General features: G+C 38.3%; 1 protein-coding gene across 1 annotated transcript in view; it reads right to left on the minus strand.

Moving 5' to 3' along the window:
* Positions 1-13,350, minus strand: part of Kair1d (Kainate-type ionotropic glutamate receptor subunit 1D) — a 227,897-nt gene that overhangs the window by 189,716 nt on the left and 24,831 nt on the right. Inside the window, exons 2-3 of the mRNA XM_072006141.1 lie at positions 8,868-9,054; positions 4,441-4,596 (exon numbers count right to left, since the gene is read on the minus strand). Of these exons, the coding sequence (XP_071862242.1) occupies positions 4,441-4,596; positions 8,868-9,054 (343 nt within the window). The remainder of the gene's footprint in view (positions 1-4,440; positions 4,597-8,867; positions 9,055-13,350) is intronic.

Raw genomic sequence — 13,350 nt, forward strand, 5'->3', positions numbered from 1 at the left:
TCTACTTTGCCGGTAGCTATGACGTGGCGAGTTTGAAGCTTTTAAAGTAAAACGATACTTTTCCTTTTAATGACTATTATTTTGTTGGATTTGTCTATAGTGAATCACGAAAATATTTAAACATTTACCATAGAAAATTTTGTCGAATGTGTTCGGTGTATTATACAAAACCTTTTGGAATTTAATTCATCCTATGAATGCACAGAAAAGCATTTGGAGGAAGATACAGACGTCTTCTATTCCATATAATTCCATAGTCTTCTATTCCATTTTCTATAGACAATTCTAATATTTTGAAAAAATTATGAATGAAGAAATTGTACTGACCTCGTTTCAAGAATTTCTCAATTTTAGAAATAGCAATTCTTACAAATCTAGGAAAAAGAAACTAGTTTATTCGTCAGAACAATGCATTGAATCGTATGAACTTACAGTTGTGTTTAAAAGTAGGAAATTTCATGTACATTGATCTGATGGAATTAATTGTAAAACTGTGAATCTCATCAAGAAAAAGTCGCTGAAATTAAATACCGCTAAAATCTCGCTATGCAATCATGACAACTTCTTTTTCAATGTTTCGCTGGCATTCGCGCTGTATTGCATTATGTATCACAATTACTTAAGTCTGATCACGAATAATCGGATCATGTGTCTCCGTCATCGGCGCCCCTTCTCTGCTCGCCGTTGTTTTCCGATAGAAAAAGCAACGAGCATCTCGAAGAAATTCCGGAATAGAGAGAACCGTAGCCCATAAAACTGTATTACGTGGAACCGTGCGAAAAGGGTACGAGTCGGAACAAAGGAGCCGACACTCGGTCGTGTTTCTTCGTCATATCGTAAAAACACAGTAAAGGGAAGAACATCTGAACGACCATCCGCGTTTTCTGCTCGTTGAAATGAAAGAAAGTTCGTTGCCCGGTGACGGATCAACCCGTGTCGAATTTGAACAACCGAAGCAAACGAATTCGCAAATCCCTTTCCGTGTTGATCTATAGGGAATATGTACTTAAGTATAGTCACGTTTAACCATTGACTTTTCTCTCGAACCTCCGTGAAAATGGGGTTAATACAGAAATATGACATCTGCTCTAGAAATAATTAATAAGTTTCATTAAAAAACTATAGCGAATTAGAGAAACATTAGAGGTTGTACGAGTTGTACATTTTTAACAAGATTTTCGCTGTTTTTCACAAGTATGTGTTATGCTTTCAACTAGTACAATCCTGACTCTTAATGCTTCTTATACTATATATATCTATATATATATTGGGATAATATTGATAGATAATAAATATAAATTAAAGAGAAAGAATGACAAATATTTTATACACTGCGATATTTACAAAACAAAAAATGTAATTTTATGCTAACCATAAGATATTTAAAATAAATACTTTAATTTCTATATTATCCACATGATAAAATATTACAAATACCTGACTTTTCCTTAGTTTGCGGTATCTCATAGTGAAAAAATGGAAGGTAATAATAAGTTCAAAGAACAGAGTGAACGGTAGGTATCGACGGCATTTCCAACGTCAATCTACTAAGTCTAATAAATTGGATCTACTTAGGTTACATGACAGGGTTTAATAAGATCTTGATAGGGTTCTTTCATGTTTATCTTGCTCTGTGTCATGTACATCACAGGTATATAAATACATAATGTGCGTATATTTAATAGGACATAGATATTCTTCGCTGGAAGAAGTTAAGTTAGTTTTCACTATATAAATGTAAATGGAAATTTGCCATTCATAGAATTTTTATCTTCTAGTCACTCTACAGGGTGTTTTTTCTTTTTTCTTTTTGTTTTAACTAGAAAGGTTGGAAAATCTCGTACAACGTTGAATGTAAAAAAACATCGTTATAATAAAAGTTATTTGATATAAAAACAGTCAGTACACGATGTGCATTACTTTTTTCTGTCTGAACGAGACTTCTGTATCAGAGATTATTTACCTGTAACCATAAAGCCAGAAAATAATAACGCAACTAGAACTGCACAAATCTGTTAGAGAAATAACTTGTTTATCTTCTTTGTCGATGACAGTGCGTGTCATATATCATTTCCTATTGTAAGAGAATGTCATCGTACATTAACTCAGTTTACTGGTTCGCATCGCTTGTATACGGCCTGTTTTTCCAGACCGCGAATTCGTCGCGTCACCGACAAACGGATATTTGTCAATGAGATTGCCTTTACGACTGGAACCCGTGGAACGACGCCAAATCTCTATCCATCGAGTTACAACGTGCACGCATGACTTGCTCTGTTTGCGCGTTGCCAACGACCACGGTAATCTATGTACGTTTAAAGCTAATACATAATTCGGCTTAATAAATCGAAGGGCTTAATTTGATAATTAGTTTGGCTGTTTGTGGCGTGCGAAAATAATTATCGTGTTTTGCGGCATTTCTGTAACCGATTAATAATCCGCCGACGTTTCGCATTCCGACGAGTTTCCACTTGTCACTTCGGCAACAATTATTCCTAAGCCATTCGATCGTATAATTACGTTCGTTTCGCGATTGCCTCGAGCCGATCCGTGCTAGGATAATTAACATCGAAGGAAATTAACGATATTTGGTTTCAATTAGTCACTGTTATTCGATTGATGGGAATCGACAGATATACAGCGTTTACATAGAACAGAGAATCTTTTTCCTCGCTGAACAATCAAGCTGGTGGAACTGCTTAATTCTATTGTGGTTCTGGAACCTTTCTTTCTTTGTCGCCTTTCTCGTTTCGAAACTGCATAAAACTTATTTTATTTATAGCATCTTCGTTTTTCTTTGTACACTCTAACTTATTTAATCATTATTTTGTAACAGCTTAAGGAACTTCTCATACTGAAAAGAAAAAAATATTGGCAACTTGAAATATTTCAACGTATCTCGAAAAGTAAAAGAATACTAGATAAAATGTTTTAACTAAAGAAAGCAGCTTAGTTTCAGGCCCAAAATTCATGTTTAATGTTTAAAATTCTTCAGCTCCAAAATTTATTTCTTAATCTGCCAGAAGTTCGTAATCTTCGGAACGCAGAGAACAGACAAAAGACGAGGAAAATAAAGGAGTTACGGAACGTATCAACTACGGAAAATAATATGCAGGAGGATAACATTGTTAAGAAAGTTTCCTTGCGCGGGACACGCAACATTGACGAGAGTCAGATGCAAACTGGCACGAAAGATCTGCAACGCGGAAATACAACTCTATTTTCCATGCCAGAGCGGGGCGTGAACTCTGAAAATTGTTGGCGCAGATTCCGTGGTAGCTCACGAAACAGGCGGCGACCACAGGAAAATTCTATAGAAGTTGGATTATCTTCATGGTGTTTCCTGTTGGGGAAAATCTTCGGAAGTACATGATGGATAATTTCAACTGATCTACATAACTACGCGTGTACGAGCCAACAGGGAAGAAGGAAATCAAGTTTCCTTGTAATTTGCAACACATGTACAGTGGAGTATAATTCTTCTCAAATATCGATCTTTGATTCGCCGATAAAGATACAAAAATTCGATTAGTCTACAGTTTGACAACGTTATAAGATGTCAAGCAAGAAGATAACCATTAAGGAGGTAATTACCACGTTACCTGATTAAACTTTAACTAGCATTGAAGAATCAAAGTAGCTAAAGAACTCTGCTGTTTAACTTTGCAATGCGTATATTTGACTAACGATGATAACGAAAAATCCAGTCCTCATTCCACCTAACGACTATTCATTCATTTTTCGCTCTATTTCAACTATTACTTACTTACTTGATTATTTTGCAAATTTATCGACTATTTTACCTAATTACGTCATTAATACAACTTATAGAAAAAACAACCGACTTACTTCCACAAATTTAATTTATTACGAACAAATTTACCGTTGCGAATTTATTAAACAAATCTATGAATTATATTTTATGAACAAATTTATTGTCATTTATTATTACAAAAAAAAAGAAGAAAAATAAACGTAAATCCCAGTCAATTTAGAAAAATATTTGTAACATCGTCGCTTTGTTCTATTTTCCACTTGACGTAATTGATCGATATTGTTTCTCAACTTCTATTCCTACATATTCTTCACCCCCTCAATGAAATCCCATTGCCCCACATTACCAACACTAACTTCCCTAAGCAACCGCAACGCTGTTTCATTTTCGACCAGTAATTCCCCGAAATTAAACGACGCAACTGTGCAACGGTGAAAACAGGGCGCATGGGGTCGGAAGTAGAACGTGACTGCAATGATCAGATAATCTCCGCAGACCTGTTTACCCGCGCCGAAATTGAAAGCGCTTTGATCCTGGAATGATGTCACCAGGGAAAACAGGAACAAGATCGGTCGAGTATACGGGAAAACTGCGACATTTACAGAGGAAACGGCCGCGTTTAATCGTAGGATGGACAAACACTTGGAATGGAACAACAGACTCACCTCGCTTCGAAGCGTGAAAACTGTCCTGCGGTTTTATCTGCTCAATCTGGGCGCTGAGACGGGACTTGGGCAGGATATCTCGGTTGGCGTTGATCTTTTCCACGGCATAACGAAAGGCCACTTCTTGCTTGTCGTCCGACGGATGAAACAGCCCACCTGGGAAATCACACATCCATATTAAAGCGCTACTTTGACGGGAGCGAAGCGTGAGAGTGGTATTTCTTATTCTCCTCCGACCAACCGCGTGTATCTTTTTCATTTTATTTATCTATCCGCAACATCGGCCGATTGTCCCACCTGTGGGAAAATAATGCAATCGAGAACTTTATCTTACGCATGCGCGCACCTTTCAAATATTAAATATTTATCCCCTTTGCTTTTCCGCGACGAACAGCAGATTTTCTGCATTTTCTATTCTGTAATTTGCCGAATATCTTGTAGCTTTACACGTACACTATCATCCATAAAGAACTGAATACTTTGGTGCAATTCGATCGAAAACTTGATATTAGAGCAAAGTTAAACCAAATACAAAGTTTAACCGATACTGGTGTCGCTGTAGTTCGTCGGTCTAATCGGATTCGTCTCTTTGCATTTTCTATCTAATCTTTTTGCTGGTACATTTTTAACTAGTAGAGTTTCATGCGAAATATCCCTACTTCAGTTTGTTGAACACGGATCGATAGGATTGAGAGATTATAATGAATTACTCACGTGGTAAGTTAAACTTTTTCTAGAAATTTCAAACTGATCGCTTCAGTCGTTCCAGAACACCGCAATCCCCGATTTCGACCGGGAAGGCAGCTACCTTTCAGGGAAAATGCAGCGAATTCGAGTTGCCAACAAGAGAACGGCCGCACAGTTCTCGCGACGTTAATATGCAATGAACGTAAGAGGGCAGATAAAACGAAAGTAGGCTAGAAAAAAGAGGCAAAAAAAGGAAAGAACGGGAAGATAAAATGAAAAGGATAAAGGTTGAAGAACGAAGTTAGAGCGGCTGGTACTATATGATCACAATGAGAATTAGGAATTTAAGAATACCTCGATACCTCGCTTTGAAATTATGATTTGTTCGAGAAAGTCCAACTATGGGAAGAAGGATCTTTTCGACGACGGTTATTTAATAACGCACGATACTTGCGTCCGAGAAAGGAAAAGAATATTGCCGATGAATAATTCACGCGGCGTTAAGCGTTCGGCGAATAAGAAAACCTCGAGATTCTTGTTCGACCGCGTAAACGTCGAACAAGTTCAATCCTGGCCGAATTCGACGCGATAGGAGGAAGGAATTGGCGCCATAAATTGATTTTAATCTCGTGCGCGTCGTAAAGTAACTTAGCAAACCAGCTGCGCCAACCTGACTCTACAATTTATAGAATTTACGCGATAGATTTACGTCTCTCGTTAAAGGTCGGCCGTCGATTAACTTTAAGATGGGACATAGTTCGAGTACTGTGTTCTCATAAAAAAGTAAGAGACTCTAATAAACGTAGTACCGCAATTTTAAGTAAAGCTACAGTTAAAGTAGATTCTGATAAACTGTCGTCTTGATAGTAAAACATCTAGAGATTAAAATGCAAATAATCTTCAGAATTTGTTAGGTCGTCAAATAAGTTCGCATTTTGATGCATTCATTATGATGTTTCTTCATTATAATATGACTACATGGAAGCATAAATCATAGTTTTAACATTCACTATTATAGTATCGTGGACAAATGGCCTAAGAAATATTGGGTGAACCATAAACAATGTCGCGAGAAAGTTTAAGTGCTGACAGGCCCATCAATGTGTCGTTGGCCTTCAGTCGAATAGTTACGCGGAAAAAAGGCCTACAGGTTGCGGAACACGTACGTGGTGGGGTTATGAGAAAAGACAAAGGGATGCTTAAGGGAGAAAGACGAATTAACAGCCGATGCGAGTTGAGAAGTCAGAGTGTTATCAGCGTTGTCGAGGAGGGTGGTCCGCGTGAAAGAGAGCGTTGGAACCGTGGTGACAAGAGTTGTAAATGAACTATTTAATTATCTTAGTTATAGCGCATTACTGTATTCAGTTCACATTAAATAACCATCGTTTCCTGTTTAATCCATTTTAAATAAATAAATAATAAAACCCTACACTATATTGTACATCAATCCCATATTAGAATTCTCTTGTTTAACTATAAAGCGATACTAACACCAGAAAATCAAGAAAAATTTACTTACCATGTCTCTGTGCTATAATCTTTGCTTATGCTCGGCAGTGCGGATCGAGAGCAAAGTGTGAGTCAATGTCTCTTTTTTAATTATCAATAATTTCGCAACGGTTTTAGCCAGTCGCAACGGCGAAATTAAAGCTAGTCTTGTTCCGCGGCTATTCACTACGACCTGCCGGAAATTTCTCGCGCGAGTAATTAAACCGGCAGCGCGGTGTTTTGTGTATAACGTTAGCCGGATATACGGTTAGCACGGCGTATCGAAGCGGTATCAATTTGCCGTTTTTGTTTCGCAGTCGAGAGTTGTCGAGCGCAAGGGGCCAACGCGAAATAATTCATTAACAATCAATGAATATTCAAGCCCTATTAATTCGGCGAAACGGCGACGGTTTATCAGGAAAAATGGCAGAGAAAGGGCAAATCGAAGTGCAACTGGGCTCGGAGTACAGTCACACACGCGCACTCTAGTACCAATCGGCTGGTTGAGATAAAGTTTCGAGTGAGACTTGCTCGTTTTTACGTAGATCGATGGTATTGGCGTTCTTTTTATGCCGGATCATAACTCCATCGTCGTGCGATTAAACGCTCCTCATCGGAACAATTCGCTCGTTGATGAGCCTCGACGAATCAGTAATATATATACCTATCTAACGATAACTGGTTCCACTAGAAGATCAAGGTTTTACGACGAGCCTAAGCTTTATCTTGACGCCGTGCCGTGGTGAGCCAAATCGACCGAGATTTACGACCGCCAAGATTAACGCTTCCTTTCGTTTGGTCTCTATTTTATTCCTTTTATGATCCATTTTATTCCTCGTAACCAAGACTTTTTGTATCATGGCGTGGAAAATTAATTATATTACCTTAGAATGTAAAATACCAAATATAAAAAGAAATGAAGCTCTCTAATAAACGCAACACGTAAATCTTCTAATATCTGTTGCCAGTAATGTACGACCTTTGTCCGATATACGTTCAGACTTGCAAGTGCTCTTGTCAAATATGGAAAACAGTCGTGCGGTCTTAATGCATTCAATTGTTCGTTTTGTGTTCTATATAAATATATCTTGTGCGAATATCGATTTCTAACGAACGATGGATGTTTGCTAAAAAAATAAATCTGATACGGTGATAAACAAATAAACGGAAAGTAAAAACGCATAGAGGTTGTTTCGTATAGAGCTACACAATACGTATTCATCGACAATAAGTTGCATAACGTCAGCACGATGGTTTCATTGCAACGTTAGATTGCAACGTTAAACTTCTAGCAGACACTATTGTTCGCTGGAATCACAAGGTGATCATGACCTATCACTTTAACGCGGACATCACGCGTACAGCGTTATTCACAGTCTCTGCATTCCGAGAACGTTCGTGATTCTGCTTGTCTGACTATGCACGAGTGTTTCTACTTGCGCGACATTTAGAAGCGAGACCGCGTTTTTCCCTGCAATACTATTAATCTTTCGTATCGTGATACTAGTCCCGAGTAATACGCAAGAAATTTTCCAGATATAGAGGAAGTGAAAAAACAAAATATATCGTGATTGCAAATTTGTAATCCAAGCGAAGTCTAAAATGAAACGAAATTCGAAAGTCAAAAAATAGGATTGAAGACCTCACTTTCGAGAAGGCCCGGCTTGAAGTCTCGTCGAATATAATGAATTTACCCAATGAATTCACCTAATTAAGTAATTTAATTCACAACTGGACAGGAACAAGCAGTCGATAGAGGGTTACATGACTTTAGGAGCATGATGTATAAAACAAAGTGTAAGAATAAAACAATTTACCGACCAAGCTGCATCGTTGGATTTGCACAAGGCTCAGTTTCAATAAAATACCGGAGCACCCGATCTATTTAATTCCTCTCAAATCATATTACCCGATCATCTGCGTTAATCGCAGCGACGTTCTGCTTAACGGATTACGCGATCGTCCCTTTAATTCACCATGTAATCGCGATTCTAAATCCTTGTCGGGCTTCCGAAATTCCTACGCTTTCGGTAAAGGGACGTATCGATTACAATTTCGTCGCTGTGGTGTCGTTTGTCGCGTGGCCCAGGGGGTGAAATAGTTGGCGAAAATGAAACGAACGAGAAAAACGGGGTAGAAAACGCTAAGGGAAAAAGAAAGAACGAAAAAGAAAAAGAGTCTAGAGCAGAGAGAAAAAGGGCGAGAGAGGTAGAGCCTTTTAACTCGAGAAGGGAGACTGGAAAGATACTCACCTATCCTAATGATATCAGGAAGAGCCGCGGCGTGGGCGGCGAGGAGCGCCAGCAGGAGCCACCTCGCAGCCATTTCCGGTTCCGGTCCGCCCCACCGCCTCTCCCCCCTTCGCCTCCGACGCCACCGCCTCCCCCTGCGCCCCCCACGGGAGCCTGCGCCTCCCTTCTGGCGGAGAGACTCACACCGCTGGAAAACAAGATGGGATGGTGAGTTCATTAAAATGCTGTACGCAAAACCTTCGCGTCCGGCCCTAGAATATATCCTCTGGCGCAGAGAAAGAGAGCGAGGGTTCGCGTTCCCTTCGATGACATGGTAACGACCGGCGTGCCACGGATTAGAAGTCGATACCGAGCCCGTTCGGCCTGTTGTCATCGAACGGAGAAAAGGACAGCGGATAATGAAGTAATGGTATGATTCGATGTTTGATAGGGTTGAAGTTTTTATCGATCGTTTGTCAACGTCTTCTCGATCGCCATACTTCGATACTACGAAATATTCTAAAGCGTAATACTTTGGACTTCATACATTTTTTTCATATTACGTGAATTCTGTGCAATTTTGCACCGCCGAATTCTCTATAATTGCATAAAAATCCTAGAACTACAGAAATTCGAAAATCTGAGAATTAGTAAAACAATTTACTATTGACTGCGCAATAATTGTATGGAAAATTGTTTATACAAAATTCAAATAGTTAGAAGGAAAAACAGATGGGCACACTATAGTAAGTTAGTTTACTTTTACATTCATAAAACTATCATTAAATTCCTATTAATCCAACAATTTTGTACCATATATCACAATTTCATTTAGTAAATAGGAGAAAATAATTGAAAAGAAGAATGTTATATGTACCGTATAAATTGAATCTAGCGAATCACGCGTCCATGGAAGTATACCATTTTCTAAAAGCCGTACCACTGAAGAGCATCCCTTTCATCGTCCTACACGACGGACTTAAAAAAAAAAAAAAAAAAAATCGGTGTCACAGAGCAGCAGCCAGCAAGACGCGACGATGTCGAAGAATAAGTAAAACAGCGCGGAATAAACCCAGTGGAAAATAAAAGCAACGACTGGCGCGCTTTTTTCTAAGCTTCAGCTCGAGGCTGTTCTCGCGAGCATACAATGTGGCCGCGCGGTTACAACAATGTATAGGTACGTATACAGGTTTTTCCACAGCGTGGCAGGCGAGAAAACTATGGCATCGTAACGCAACAGCCGAAGAAAATAAAGAAAATAAAACCCGGTGAATGTGAGCAGAATCTGGCGGCGCGGCGTTGAAATTTCATGTGGGCAAGGTGGGAAAAAAATTTTTTTTTCATTAAATTCGACCTGCGGATGAAGCTTCCTGCTGGTATTTACCAGATCCTCGCGGTGATTTTTTCTATTTGCACAGTCTACACTTTTCCAGGTGGATCTCCCTTTTCCAAAAAATGATTTTCAATCCGTGACCGGTTCCGCGACTATCCCCGCTGATCGGAAATCCTCCATAAACAGAAAAACGAACGTGATCTATAACAGGGTGAATGTAACGCGAAACAAACGAAACGAAAAAAAAGATACAGTAAGTCAAAATCGTGGATTGGATTTTTTTCGCACGAGTTTTTGTTTTTGTTTGATACTCGCGCTATCGATCTGCACGAAACCATCTGCACGAGATTGCAAACGAAATAGCGCAACGAATTTAATGCGTTCTTAAGCGCTTAGAGTTAAAGACTTTGACGTGTAATTTGTTTCAATGGATAAAGTATAATTCATATCTTGCATGTAAGCACTGAAAAATTGAGAATTATTATAGCACGTTGAATATTGCAGTGGAGTGAACTACGATTTCTCGTGACCGAGATAGGTTGATAAATATTGACAAGTAAATCAAGTAGACAATCTCGTAGTCAATACGTATAAGCACATCAACAAATAAAAGTGATGCTGCGTGTGCAGAAAAGTCTGTCAAGGTGAGCTGAGTAAATTATGTGTATTGCACTTAGATTTCGAGCAAAGGGAAATTCATCCTTTGCATAAATAATACGGAGGAGATCATTCTACATGAGAATATAAGTCGACAAAATCGAATGAAATCATTCGAAGCCTTATTTCCAAAAACGTATGCATTTAATTACATCTTAGTTTGATGATTCTTACTGTAAATCAATGCCTACACATATATCTCTGTTTATTGTAATGGAGAACAGACAATGAAACAAGATATTGACGCACGATGAATTTTATTACCTTATAGAAAAAATCATTTCGTAAAAATTTAATACGGAAACCAGAATGTAATAGAATGGCGAACATTTTTAAGAATTTCTAATAAAATTAATCGTTCATGAATATTCCCTTTCGCTGTGTATTTCCCATTACATTCTATATTTAATAGATGATATTAATATTTAATAAAACATAACTTTTCTCATAGATATAAAAAATTACGATCCTAAAACTATCCAAAAAAGATCTCAGAACAGAGATGTAAAAGCTTTTATTCCATATCTTGGATTTCTTTTTTTCATCTGAAGTACATTCCATTTGTATCACTTCCTGCATATCAAAACAAATCGAACCGATCGTACACTATGTTCCTCGAAATGGTAGGTTTTTAGTGAACGTAGATCGAGTACGCGTGCAAACACGTAAAATTAAGAAGTGAAAATTTAAAGTCCCGTGGATTCGTCGGCACGGAATCAAGTATTCAACTACGAGTGCTCCAAGACACTCATCGCCGACCAATTTTCTCGTCTTGGCAGCCAATAATTCTCTTTCTGCATAATTTATCATTTTCTTCTCTGATTCTTCGCCAGCATGGTGGAGTGGCATTCATCGTGAATGGCGTGACTCGTTCACTGGGGCACATTCGTAAATTTTCAATGCATAGACGAGCAACGAACGGTCAATGATATACGCGCGCCCCGGCAATTGCGCAATTTCCGAAAGTCGACAAATCGTTATCATAAATTTGAAAATTACAATTCACTGAGCCTGACGTCACGGCATCATGGAAATTCACGAAAACGCGTATCGAGGAAGCTTTAAAGATTACGATGAATCATGTAGAAATTTATATGCAATCGATATTTTTCCCAATATCTCCCAGAATGCGGGAAACGTATAAATAATTCAGATGCGGCTTATTCAATTCGAAGTTCAAAGACACGCGTTTGGTTTATTACGGGAGATAAGCAGCAATCTTTCATGTATTATAGCGAAATCAGACTAAAATTTTTCTCGAAGAGTGAGAAAAGCTTTAATGCTACGCATCAATTCGAGATACTTTCTCGCTTACTTGGAATTAGTTTGCTTTTTAAAGTTGCGTATAAGTAATATTGTATTTTAATCCTTAACACTACGACAAACGACCTATAATGTCTAGTCAAATATATTATACAGTGTGTATGTGTATAAATGTGTATAAGTGATATAATAGAAATAAATAGTTGTGTATAATAACATTTTAATAAAAGTCATTAATTTTGTTAATAATAAATAACTACATTCTTTTAATAAAGTTATTTTCTTGTGAAACAAGAAAATCTGAAATCCATTAAATGATAAACATATAAATATATTGTTTTCAGTAAAATTGATTCTAATCTCCGAATTTTATGTCATCGTTAAAAGAAAAGCAGTTCGAAAAGATATTTTTCCTACAACCTAACAAATATTTAGTCCTAGAGAAGATAAACTCGAATCACGATAAATTTCTTAGTTAGTTAGAAAAGTATCTTAAACAATTTTCAATCAATAGTTCACGTATAATTGCAGATGAAAGGTCGTAATATTCGGCAATTCAATCATTTACTATTCCCAAGACGAAATTAGAGTTGATAGTGAAATCCCAGCGAGGAATCAGATTGAAATGAACCGCGACTTTAATCTGCGCATAACAAATCAGCCAATTATCAGCTAATTTCTCGTGACCGAATTCTCTTTCCGCATAATTTATCGATTTGTCTCAGTGAGTTGGTATCTTTCGCGCGCATTGGATCTGGCTTGTTCGTAGGCCACACGTTGTCGCACATCCGTGAAATTTCCGATACAAGCTCAAACGTCCGAGATCCAACGATATCACGCAACAGGGATATACACGCCAGCAACCGTCATCTCTCTGTCACGAATTCCCCATTGGTTTTCGCCATTTCGAGTTCCATGCGAGCCAGGTTCAACCACACACGGACATTTGCGGACAAATAGCCAGTTACCACCGCGTGGATGCACCTTGGTTACTGAATAAGCTTAGTAGGATTCATCGCGTGACCGAAAGAAAAGGCTTGTACCAAGAGAGGAGACAATAAAAAGGGATAGTTCTAACACCATAGTCGTTCGAAGGTATGGATTGAATTTTAATGAATCTCCTTTGCCTTTGTACCTTAAGCTTTGCACAGATCCTCCCTTACGATCCATGGGTGCATAAAATTTTTATGCAAACACGGATCATTCGTCTCACCCTCGGTTTTCCTTCCTTCCTTCTTCGTGGACAGCGCG

This window comes from Bombus fervidus, chromosome 6 (assembly GCF_041682495.2).
Source record: "Bombus fervidus isolate BK054 chromosome 6, iyBomFerv1, whole genome shotgun sequence".
NCBI lineage: Eukaryota > Metazoa > Arthropoda > Insecta > Hymenoptera > Apidae > Bombus > Bombus fervidus.